The sequence below is a fragment of the Haliotis rufescens genome, unplaced genomic scaffold, assembly GCF_023055435.1.
Source record: "Haliotis rufescens isolate VD_foot unplaced genomic scaffold, xgHalRufe1.0.p SCAF_32, whole genome shotgun sequence".
In the NCBI taxonomy this organism is placed as follows: domain Eukaryota; kingdom Metazoa; phylum Mollusca; class Gastropoda; order Lepetellida; family Haliotidae; genus Haliotis; species Haliotis rufescens.
Genome location: NW_025964024.1, coordinates 435,777 through 449,298, shown reverse-complemented (window position 1 = coordinate 449,298; position 13,522 = coordinate 435,777). Strand labels below are relative to the sequence as shown.

At 39.8% G+C, this 13,522-nt stretch overlaps 1 protein-coding gene across 4 annotated transcripts in view; it reads right to left on the bottom strand.

The window, feature by feature from the left end:
* Window positions 1-7,904: 7,904 nt before the first annotated feature.
* LOC124149127 (blood vessel epicardial substance-like) overlaps window positions 7,905-13,522 on the bottom strand; it is a 200,272-nt gene continuing 194,654 nt past the window's right edge. For 3 of the 4 annotated variants that reach the window (XM_046520495.2, XM_048380628.1, XM_048380629.1), the window contains 3 exons: window positions 13,046-13,160; window positions 11,536-11,815; window positions 7,905-9,543 (listed from right to left, as the gene is read on the bottom strand). In XM_046520495.2, coding sequence (XP_046376451.1) covers window positions 9,458-9,543; window positions 11,536-11,815; window positions 13,046-13,160 — 481 coding nt within the window. In that variant the 3' untranslated portion in view covers window positions 7,905-9,457. The remainder of the gene's footprint in view (window positions 9,544-11,535; window positions 11,816-13,045; window positions 13,161-13,522) is intronic. The other variant, XR_007217915.1, reaches the window with a different exon arrangement.

Sequence of the window (13,522 nt, the reverse complement as noted above, 5' to 3'; positions counted from 1 at the left end):
TATAAGCGTGTTCGTTATAAACGTAGTAGATAGCACATGACAACATAATACAAGCCCCGAAAGCTGCTGTTTTAAAAAGCAACATCAGAATATTAAAACTGATAACAATTGCTAGAACACATACTGAAATGTCAGTTATTGATTTCAAAATTATGATGAGACTGTATGACAAGAGGGATGACTTCAACTTTCGTAAAGACAACTTTCCCTTTCCTATCTATTTATTGGCTCATGATGTCAGGTTTTTCGTTTAGTGTAGTGCATTGATAACACTAACCATTATATGATAAAGACGTTTGCTTTTTTAGGAAATAGGAATCCAGAGGATGTTACACCAGGAACCAAGGAGAGAATTACACGGAGTGTTTCTGTAGTCACCTGACTAACTTTGCGTTACTGATGCGTGCGGTGAGTTTAATCTGATATTCAATTCTGGAAATGCTATCTATAATCTAAATGTCGGTTTTGATGTCTTCGAACATTTATCATTATGTTCATAAACTCTGTTCCACAAAAATTCTGTATTCAATAGCCACCAAGCTCAGAACCATATAAAGAACATAAATACAAATTTACATTTTTCCTGCATTTTAATTTGAAAAGAATTTTCAGAAACCTTAATGCTTTTGTTAAAAAGTTTCTGATACCTTATTCGAGTACAACATCAGGAAGCAAATTTTAGAAACCTCGTATTAATATGGTATTTGCATGAACTGCCCAATGTATGATACAGTGCCAAATAATATGGAGACATGTTAATTTACGCAATCACCCACCCATCGGAAAACCCCTATCAAAATGTATAGCCTGTTGTGTATTGAGAACGCAGACATTGAATCGATTCCTGCGTATATATAGGCTCACGATGTCAGGTTTTTCGTTTAGTGTAGTGCAGCGATATCACCAACCCTTAACCTCACTAACTTTGCTTTACTCGTGCGTATGGTGAGTTTTATCGAAGATCTGGTATCGTTACAAAACGGTCAAATAGCAAATTACCCTTCCATTGATTTACCCTTCTGAACTAGAAATAGAGGAGACCAGTAAAACTGGGCTGTCTTTTTCATATTTAGACATATGTATAAAGATTTAGATTGACAAAAGACTCTCAACAAGGCAAGAGGGGTGATGCAAACCTTCCATTAGTCACCTTTCTCATTATGTCGAGTAATATTCCAGACGCTCCAGCCTTTGGTGTTTACATTTCACAACTTTTCAGGTACAATCAAGGATGCTCTTTCTACCACGATTTCAAGGAACGTCATACAACTCTTCCTCAGAAGTTGTTTGATCATGGTAACAACATTCATGGCCTCAGTAAAGCTTTCAACAAGACATCGGTGATGCAATTCCCTATTTTGATTTTTCAGGGGAACAATTGACTTGCCTTTGCACGTGTTTGTGTCGGGTGCATCCGGTGGAGCAGCCTTTAGGCTTTTATTTGAGTAGCTGGCGACGTGTCACTCGACATAATGGCGTCCACTTTCTTCTTCGTCACTTCCTTTCTCCTCGCCTTAGTGATGCTGTCAGGTAACTTGAGCCTGAGCACCCGATCCCGTTGTCGCCTCTTACGACAAGCACAGTCTCCTTTTACGGCAAGTATGGGTTGCTAAAGACCTATTCTACCCCGGATCTTCGCGGGTCGGTCAGACAAGTAAACAAGGAAGGGATGTGATGAGTTTCGGTCTACCTATTCACAACATGGAACATGGAACATGGAACTCCGAATAGTAACTTGGTTTGAGTTGGGCATGAAATTGATTTAATGAATAGATTCAGTAAAGGAACCTCATAAGTGTATATACATATAAATCATAAAGATCGAGGAGACTGTGAAGACCAAGATCTCCTAAATGATGTTTGATGCCCTTCCTCCGCCCCGAAAGCGCATCTATCGGAAATTGACAGTTGTCTCGGTAGACCCGGGGATGAGCTGGCCAATGGACTTAAGACCCCACTACAATATTTAGATGTAACAGTTGTAAAACGTTTCATAAGATGTTAGATAACAGAACTGTGAATGTGCTGTGTGCAAAGATGTTTGACTTTAAGTCTTCTGGATATTCATCAGCATTGCATGAAGTACCTGATGTTGAACTCTGGATATGTCATGAATATCTGTATATATTTTCATTATAATCACATGAAAGTTATATACGTTAAGGTAACCATTATAAAGATGCCATTGGTTACCTTCTGCAGTAACAGTGTTTATTACTGTACATCTTAAAGAAAACATTATAGGGCTCTGTGTTATACATAATATGTATACTGAAACGCAAAGTTTCTCAAATTCAACACTACCTTGTAAGGAAAAATGAAATTTGAAGATAAAAATCAAGGCAGTTTCCAATAAAACCAATCACCCAAATGCATCACGGCAACGGGCGATGCACGTGAGTTCCGTGCAAATTGAAATGCACATGCGTTCCCCTATTTCTTGCCCTATAATAATCCACCCAGGTCGGATAACATTCATTCGTTATTGAATTGCTACCACATGTAAAGATTGACAAGAAATCAGCGACACCAAGCCCTTGGACGATTGCAAGCTGGACAAACCGCCCCGTAAGTAGCCAATGCATTTCAAGTCCACGTAAGGACCATATACAGACTCCAGGAACGGTACCAGACCACCAACACTACCGATGACCGACCACGTAGTGGAAAACCAAGGGTCACCACCCGACGTCAGGATCGTCAGATTGTGCGACAGCATCTTCAAGATCGCTTTGTCACTGCTGCGGAAGCTGCTCGACAGCCCATGGGGATACACCAGCGACACATTAGTACGGACGCCGTACATCGACGATTGACGAGCAGAAACCTCCACTGTCCCAGGCCACACCGAGAACCCATTCAGACACATCATCGCCGGGACACAGCACCAGCATTGGCGCCACCAGCAGTGGAGAAGAGTCCTCTTCTCAGACGACAGCCGTTACTGTAGCTCAACAGCAGATGGCAGAAAGAGAGTCTGGCGACGCCGTGGGGAACATTATTCGGATGCTTGTGTTGTTGAGAGAGACTCGTGGGGTGGTCCGAGCATCATGGTGTAGGGTGGAATTGGTCATGCACAGAGTGTCGGCCCTGTGGTCTTCCAGAACATCCGTCCAGGGAGAGGCATTGGTGTCACAGCAGCTCGGTACATTGATCAAGTCTTGAGACCACACGCCATACCTCATTTGGCACGTCGCCGCAACCACGAGTTTCAGCATGATAACGCCCGTGCCCACATGACGAGAGCAACAAGAGACTTCCTCCAGCAGAATGGGATCAGAACCATGCAGTGACCTTCCTCAGTCCCTATTTAAATCCCATTGAGCACCTGTGGGACGAGATTCAAAGAGGGATGAATAACGTCCGACCAAGGCCGACAACTGCAGCTGAACTGCGTCAGGCGTTCCTCAGAGTGTGGACTCAAGTGCCTATGGCCTTCATCAACCGCCTCATCCATTCCATGTATCGACATTGCACGGCAGTCATCAATGCACATGGCGGACACACGAGATACTGCCATTTTCTCAGAGACTAGCGTTGTGTTTTTTAAGAACATTTGACACTTTAACTTCAACATTGATGATAAGTTTTGCCAAGTTTCATCTTTTTAATATATCTCAAAGTATGTTTACAGTGTTTGGACAAATAGGGTTTCTCATATATCTATCCATGGTGATATTTCTTTTGCGGTTCAGTATATATATGAACATACTTGTATAATGGGCCGGTAGTCCCTTGACGGAGTATACTACTATAAATAGTGATTAAGTATGGTTTTACGCCGCTTTTAGCAATATTCCAGCAATATCACGGCGGGGGACACCAGAAATGGGCTTCACACATTGTACCCATGTCGGGAATCAAACCCAGGTTTTCGGCGTGACGAGCGAACGCTTTAACAACTAGGCTACCCGACCGCCCCTACTACTATAAATAGATGGTGCAGATAAAGTATATGTGTCTAGTTAACTGCCTTGTTTGGGTAAGTTTATCGTATTTGAAAGGTATATAGTAATCCTTTCAACCATGACCTATGTCATTATTTATGAGCTGTCTGGCAGATGGGGAGCTCAACTAGCAACTCTACAGATGTGACGCCCATTGAGGGAGATGGTTCTACTAAATAACGTCATGGAGCATGTGGGAACATCCGGGAGAAATACACTGAAAAATAACGTTGTATCCATAATTGTGTTCCTATTTATTACAATAAAGTACCATTGATGTATATGACATGATAACATTTAAAACACTGAAACACTTAGTGTTTCTTAAATAATCACTTGAAAAGTTGGATACATTTGATTGTAGTAAGTCAGATATGATGAACATTGATTATTAATTGTTTTCTTATATATCGTAATAACAACGAAACAAACTGAGAAAGACATGTTTTATTGACTAACTGCACTGCATGATCTAAATGCCAGATGTCTGGTTAAACCTCCCGGATGTTCCCAGATGCTAAATAATAGAATGAGAGTGAGTGAATTAGTTTGGCTGAGTCTGTTTTAACAGTATTCCAGTTGAACCAGGGTGTGTCAGCTTGAGGTGGGAGGAAAGCCTAAAATGATGCAGATCATAGACGTTTAGCACTTTGGTGAAACCCATGAACAATGGTATGGAGCTGACAAACCTACAAACATTATCAGACTGAATCTGGGATTAGAACCAAATACCATAGCTCTCTGGCACGCCTAGTGGATGTATCTGCAAACAGGTTGTGGTACCTTACCCAACTGGGCGACTTGTGGTCCCACCAAAATGGAAAAGAAGCTACAGCAGGAGGTTGCCAGGCTTGTTGGTGTGTCATGGGTGAAGGTAATCTCCTGAGATGCCAAGCTTTGCCACAAGCGTTCGACAGCAAGTGGCACAGTGCTTATACTTGCAAGATGCAAATCTGATGATGAAACCCATTGACGCAAATGAGCGGATGACATATTATCATCCCAGATTGCTGCATCCATGCTTTTTGACTTGTTTTTTACTCAACAAGGTTGGTATACGGAAGAGAATTTATGGATGTCAACTTCTTTGTTATGAAGAAGTGAGTGAGTGAGTGAGTGAGTTGGGTTTAACACCGCTTGTCACATTATTCCAGTTATATCGTGGCGTGTCAGCTTAATGTGGGAGGAAAGCCCAAAGTGATGCAGGTCCCAGACGTTTACCACTTCGGTGAAACCCACGAGCATGGGTATGGTGCTGACAAACCTAGAAACATAATTGGGGCGAACCGGGATTCGAACCCACAATCATAGGTTTCTGGCGTGCCCAAGGGACGCAACTCTGCACAGCGTTTGTTATGAAGAACACAATGTTTCAAAGCATATGCTTACTCCTTCATTGGGTGAATGAATATATGATATGCCTTTCAAAGACAAGATTGGTAAACATCAGCTATCATAAGGCAAGTTAGTTATATGAAATCAATTGAACATTTACACATGTAAATTCATGCTTCTGTGACTTTGCTGTGCATGGGTCTGTTGTAAAAGCAGAATAAGTAAAGAAACAACAATTACAACATATTCAATCACTTTATCCAGAAGCTTGCAACTTTGACAAAGGACATGATTAATATCCAAATTGATTGGAATTGGAACTGGCCATAAAATAGTTTTATGTAATTGAGATTCATTTTAATAATCACAAAAACGTACATGTATTTTTCAAAAAATACAAATTATCTGTTGATTAATTAAATAAAGTCATAACGTCACAATTAACCGGTCAATAATAAAACAATATGAATAAGTCACTTCATGATGAACATAAACATATAGATATACTCAAATGACTCATTTGTAAACTCCAGTTTTAAAATAGAAACATTTTTGTTGTCACAATAATAAATTAGCCAACATTTAAAACTAATTACTTGTCGTGGCATATGATTTGTTACTGGAACAGAACATTATGCTGTATAATGATGTACTGACATACTTCACTGACACACATCTTTTGTTACGTTAAAGTGACATTGCAATTCGCAATATATATACAATATAGTTATAATAACAAAACAACTCAATTTGAAAAGCACCAACTTATTGATCACATGCAAAACAATTGTAGACACAAACAAGGCATCTTAGCAATATAACATTAAAATAAAGCCCTTTGTCTAAACATTCACAGGGTACTACAGATTAACCATAATAGTACTATTGTTTAGCTACAATTCAGTTGACTGGAACCAAGAACTGCTGTTTTACTGAGCTACTATCAGTATTCCTATTGGGGACCGTACATTTCAAATGTTCCAGAAATGTCAACATGTTTACGCTCAAACTGTCACTGAAAACCTTCAAAAACAGAGAACAAGATACCATATTTGGGTTAACACTGAATTAGACATCAATGTGAAGTATGTCCATCCGTACTGGACACATACACAATCTTTAAAATAGAACACAAGTCAAAGTTAGGAACCTGTTTAACCATTAAAACATTCAACAAATTAGCATGCATATGCTACATAATTCAGAAATACAGTGAAACCACACTATAACCATCCTGCTGAACAATTAGTTTGGAACATCCAAAGAGGGACATTACTACATATTAATGATTCATTTATCTAAAACAATTGTTCATTCCAATGAATTTGCTTGAAAGATCACCGTCCAGACCAACAGGGTTGAACTGTTTGAGGAAGACAATCTGTTTGTGTTGTTGCATCCAGATAAATCAATGGCTCATATACTTTCTCATCATCATCATCATCATCATCCCAATAGTACCTCCCTGTGAAGGCAAAGGACTAGGCATCGAGAGCTAAGTTTGCACCATTTGTATGAAAGTTGCCTAATAAATGACAATAGTAAGGCCACATATATTTCTTTCTTGGTTAACATATGTTCTATTTATTGAGTCTTAGAAATGAAAAAAATAAATATACTTCATCTTCCCAATTTTTTAATATTACTTTGGAACCTTATTTCTTGAGAGAAACGAAACAAATCAACTGAAAAAATGTCTATGTCAAACAAGAGAAAGTCCTTACATCTGTGTATATTTAGAGATAAAACTTTCTGACAACAATAAGATTGTTACATGCACATTGCATCAGAAAGAATAGCAATTGTAAAACCCTCTTCTGGTTATTCTGAAAGACAGCAAAGCGGTCTCCAGCAAGGAGTTTTGTTAAATATGATAGGTCTAGACCAGCATACTTGTTCTTTTTCAATGTGAAAAAATGCAATTCATAATTTTTCACAATATGTTTTGAAGCAGTCAAAAGAAGGTATATACTTGAAAAATGGATTAGACCCAAATAATACAAACATTATCAAACCATTACTAGGCTGAAAACAGTAGTTGAAAACACTGCAACTTATGATCTAAAACCCAACTATGATATCAATATCAAATACATTACCATTGAATAACACTTTCTTCTTTGCTTTATTTTCAGCCACCATCAAACATGGGTTTTTATTGTTGCCTGGCAGTTTATGATATTTTATGTTTCACCTCCTTACACCAATTTAAAAACTCTATTTTCAATGACATCTTTAAGTGGCATTTGAATGGTTTTAAACTGATTGCAGGCAAAGTCTACCAAACACTCACTTTCACACCTCGATGCTTTTGTAAAAATGAGCACTTTAACTTCCATGCAGCCAAGTTCCATGCAGACCCGTGAAGATCCGTGGAAGAATAGGTCTTCACTAACCCATGTTTGCTGTAAAAGGCGACTATGCTTGTCATAAGAGGTGACTAACAGCATCAGGTGGTCAGACTCGCTGACTTGGCTGATGCAAGTCATCAATCCCAATTGCGTGGATCGATGCTCATTATATCAATCACTGGATTGTCTTGTCCAGCCTTGATTATTTACAGACCACCATCATCTTGCTGGAATATTGTTGAGTGTGGCGTAAAACAACAAACCAACCAACCAAAGTTCCATGCTTTATTCATAATTGATATAGATCAACTACTGGATGCATGTGTCTGCATAACAAGGATATGTATCCTTTCAGTATGATTGATGCTTACATACACTGACATTCAAATATGGCCGTTACAAAGACACCTTCTGGAGGATTTGAGAACTCTCACGTGGTAGAAAAAGGTGCTTGCCTTGTCAAAAATATTTGTCCTGATATCACACTCTGTGTGTTATTGACTGTTAAACACTGATTTCAGTGTCCGTCAAACATTACAGGCAACCAGTTCTTATCAATGTCTACATGGTCTTTGGTTGTCTGTCAAACATCAATGTCAATGTCTGGTCAATGCTAACACCTTCACTAGTTGTCTGTCAAATATCAATTTCTGGTCAATGCCAATTAACACCTTCACTAGTTGTCTGTCACACGTCAATGTCTGTCCAATGCCAACACCTTCACTAGTTGTCTGTCAAACATCAATGTCAATGTCTGGCCAATGCCAACATCTTCACAAGTTGTCTGTCAATATCAATGTCTGGTCAATGCCAACACCATCACTTGTTGTCTGTCAAACATCAATGTCTGTCCAATGCCAACACCTTCACTAGTTGTCTGTCAAACATCAGTGTCAATGTCTGGCCAATGCCAACATCTTAACTAGTTGTCTGTCCACATCAATATCTGGTCAATGCCAACACCTTCACTAGTTGTCTGTCAAACACCAATGTCAGTCTGTATATCTGTCCCAACAACCTAAAACCACTTCTTGTCAAAGTCAACATCTTCGATGGATGTCTGTCAAACGTCATTGGCAATGAATGATGCGTCGAAAGTAATCGCAATCATTTCTGGTCAATGTCAACATCTTCGATAATTGTCTGTCAAACAACGATGTCAATGGATGATCTGTTGAAACTACTTGCAATCACTTCTGGTCAATGTCATCATCTTCGATAGTTATCTGTCAAATATCAATGTCTATCAATCTATGGATATCATGAACACATATATTGTCAGTGTCAGCTAAAGGATTAGATGACTGCTATACATTGACATCAAAGTATGACTGTCAAACACAGGCCTTTTTATGCAAGTGTCAGCTCAGCTACAATATTGATCATTCATTTGCCAAACCACTTATGTTAATGTCTGTAGATCCTCAAATGACACACAGTCCCTGTAATCCTGTCCACCAAACTGAAATGTGGGTATTGGCCACCTGTCAAACACTGATATTAATGTCCATACATCTGTTAATCAGTTAATTACTGTCAAACACATGTCATTGTTTAAGTGTCTGCACAATTGTCAACCACAGCTGTCAATGTCTCATTGTCTATGTTTGATAGCATGTCTGTGATACAGTCAGTTGTTTGATGTCAAATACAGGCACATACTCAAGACACTGGCATGTCTGTCAAGGTATCGATTAGTTGACTGAGGAATGCCACCTGCATTAACAATATCATGTATCTACACTTATGACAATGACACTTTGATTTCAGTGACATCCCAAATCATCTACAGATGTATAGGGGTTACATGAGTATGAGTTACTGTCAAACGCTGGTTTCAATGGTGTCTTGCCTTTCAGCCTTCTTTGCTTTCAAAGCAGCTCCTACGGAAGCAATGGTGAGGCCCCCACCTGTAACAGAATGAGAACAATATATTTAACATACATAAACTAACTCATAACAATTCATTATTAACAATTATAAGTAAATGTCCATGTAGCATCTTGAAGCAAATGTTAGTCTCACCAAGCATTGCATATATTCACACAAGGTGGAGATTCTGGGTTACAGTGGGTGGGAGTACTTCTGATGTATTAGAGGTAGTCTTAGAATCTTAGAATTATTAACAATGATAACTATTGTTTTGATAATTCTGACAAATCCTCTACCTCTGTTACATCATTGCCAGAATACACCAGATACACGGCAGGTTCTGCTTCTAGTACACTCCCTGTACAGTTGACAGCAATCCCATAAACCTATTGTAAATCCATCTTGTATTACCATTTCAAAACCCCCTTGGAGATACTTACCTTAGAATCACCTAGAGGCCATGGAATCGAGTAGTGTGAAGGAATCAGTCAAATATGTGATACCTTCACTTGAGTTACCATCACATTTGCTGATATATGATGATGTCTTTAGTTCTATTCTAACCCACCATCTGCTCAGACTTTATGACTCTGATGTCACTTCCTGTCTATAATACTTTAAGTTATGAATTCACTTCCGGTCTAACTGATGTCAGTTCCTTCCTTTTAGAACCTTCGGACATCATTACTTGCACTTCTGACGTCAGTTCCGGTCTTATTTATCTTCTGATTGTGATGTCACCTCCAGTAGATCTGTTATCAACCTCCAACTTATGTTTGATACAGATATACCTTGGCTCTTTTACACTAGCAGTAGCTAGTGATCAACAGAAAAGGTGTACTCACCCTCTGTTGCTACTGATCCTCTCCCCCACCACTTTTTTCCATAGAAGGAAAACAAAGGTCAATACCCGGTAGATAGACTGGGCCGCTACAACAGGGCCCAGGGAGTATATGACCTGCCGATCTGGCTGGATATCCCACATGTAAAATCTAGTGAAAATATTGTTTGATCCAGCAGTCCAGTTTGGCATCCAGCTACAACATGCTTGACAAAAACAGAAGTCAAGGATGCCAGGCTTGTCGCCAAAGCTCGAATTCCGTGGGCAGAGCATGAACCCATAATAGGAGAAGGTTCCTGTGCTTGACGACAGCTTGCCAGAATGGTCATCTTGAGCCAGCCGACAACTGTAGCCTTTGTAACATCCTTGTTGGAATGATTCTTTGCAGTGAATTCTGGTAGAGAGCGTAAGATAATGGAAGTCCAGTTGGGAGTAAAAAGTAATACTCATATAGTCAAGAGCGTGGACTTCAGAAACTCCAGCTGCTGTAGCCATGACCAATAGGAAGACAGCTTTGCGAGAGTCTTGGAGCAACGTAGCATGAGGGAGATGTTCATATGGGTCGGAGGCCCCCGATGTAAACAATGTTCTGTACTGGCTGGATTTCTGATTTGGACGGATTGATGATGAAACGAAGGTAAGGGTTTGGGTTAGGAAGATCACGTTCTGTCGTAGTTGGGAATCTTCCTGATCAGCTGCTAAGAAGTCATCCAAGTACCCATGCAGATGCACCATCGTGATCAAAACCGAAATCCATGATGGCAGGAACCGGAACTCTTAGCATCTACCGGTAGGAAAGGACAGGCTTACCCTTTTCACAAACACCTGGTGTCATCGAAGATCCTTGGTGATCCATTCATATAATTTTAGTGATCCATTCATATCATTTTCATCGCTATTTTGCCTTTGCTCAATGGAATCTGTTTCAGTGGATAATCAAGACTGGTTATTCTGTGGCGTTGAGGTTTCATATTTTACAATTTGAAAAAAGGCATTGCACCATTCACTCATGACAGATATAATTCTTGGTGGTTTGTTAGTTACTCTCTTACCTCACTGGATTCCCATACTCTCCATAATGGCCTCTATATACTTACTTGGGTACTATGTATGAAGGCAATGACTGGTGTCCCCTGAGGGGATATTGCTGGAATTGTGAAAAACTCACTAACTCCCTCAGTGTACTTACTCATATGAATGTTGTTGAGCTTGGTGAGGCTAAGGCAGGAGTCTTGTGTGACCAGGCTGTTCCTCAAGTTGACCATGGAGGACTGCCTACTGGCCAATGTCCTCATGTAGTCAGGGTTGGAGAGCAGGAGCTCCTGGATCTGGTACAGCTTGTGGCTGATGTCCTTGCCCAAGATGTAGTGGAATGCTGTGGCTAGGTAGGTGTCCTTGTCAAGGTACTCCTGCAGGGTGGGGTAGTGCCAGGTTAGGATGCGACTCTCTTCTGATGCTGATATTGTTACCTGAAAGTGAAGTTGATTTTGTTTAATGCGCTCAAATCAGCAGCATTAAAGCTACCAGGTAAGGTATATTTTTCACCAAACATTAATTGAAAAATATGGGTCATGAGTTTCATTGGAATTTGTAAAAATATTTTTCAGTTTATGTTTGATATTATATATACAAAACAGAGTGTGAAAATATTCTGATTTATGGGTACTCCCTGAAGACTGTGGTCCCTGAAAAATACTATCAAAGATTCTTGTTTCAGCGAATTGCCTGATTTTTTAATTTCTTGGATTTCGTCCTCAAATACTCAACCAAAAGCCCATAATAGACATTACATGTTGACAGCATGTAAATAATTGAGCCTGTACAAAGCAAACCAATGACTGAAAGTATATATGAGCAATGATCAAATGAAATGCAATCAGCCAAGTCACCAAACCTCACCTCATTGACCCCTACAGCGAGTATAGAATACTGAGTACCAATTCTACCCTGGAATACCCAGGTGAGTGTTACCCAAAGGATTATGTTTAGCAGTGTGATAATCTTTAAGAGATCATTCTGACTAAGTGAGTTAGTGGATGAAGCTTTAGTTCCCACACAATAATACAGCATCAATAAATTCCCATCCAACCTGGTGCAGAGATAAACTATGAACATTCAGCCACGCCAATGTTGTGTGATGAGACATAAAATCTGTCAAGCACCTGTTGACTTTCCCTGTGGCCTGGTCAACCAATGAAGTATTAACCATACACTGTTGGGTTTAATCTAATCTCCTTTCGGTGTAATATTAAGCAAATACTAGGTACCTACTGAAATCTTGGCAGATACTGATCGAAGATGCAACAAGTCCTTGGTATATGCTGTTTAGATGTGAGTGGAAGCTGTGAATAGATACACTGCATATGGACTTATTGAGTAATGGATTTTTCCGAGTGTGAAGGAATATTATACCACTTCTACCAGGATTTCAGGTTTATAGAATGGTTTCAGCTTAATGGGGCAGGAAAGCCCAAATAGTGATGCAGTTAGTAGATATTTACAACTTTGAAGAAACCCATTGTGTGTGTGTGTGTGTGTGAGAGAGAGAGAGTCTCAGAGAGAGAGAGAGAGAGAGAGAGAGAGAGAGGGAGAGTCTCAGAGAGAGAGAGAGAGGGAGGGAAGGGGGGAGGGAGGGAGGATATATGAAGCTTCATGCTTGATGTAAGCTTGCAGTCACCAACAATCGCCCTTTTACTCACCTGGTATTTTTCATCTGTCTCTACATATGGGACAGCCGAATCACATTCTGGTGAATCTACAAACTCATTCATCTCAATGTGGTGCAGGTAGAATCTCCCATAGGTGACTTTCAACCTGAAACAATGTGTTACAAACAGGGAAAAATAATACCCACTGACAAGTGGAGCAGTTTGTTTTGACAAGAGGTAGCAACACAAAATCTCACAAGCCAATTGTCCTAAAGACAAATCTATTAAGGATCATGTTTCCCTATGCTGTTCAAAATGTCTGTGGAATGTCAGATGTATTGAGTAGGATACCATCGTTGTGGGTCTACCAAAATGCTGACCAGGTTGTTGACTTCAAGTAATAGCATGCTCTGTGCTAAATATGCTGAAGATATGTTTTCTTCGTTTGTTGATTAACACCACACTCAGCAATATTCCAGCTATATGATTGTGATCTGTAAATAAAGGAGTCTGGACCAGGCAATCCAA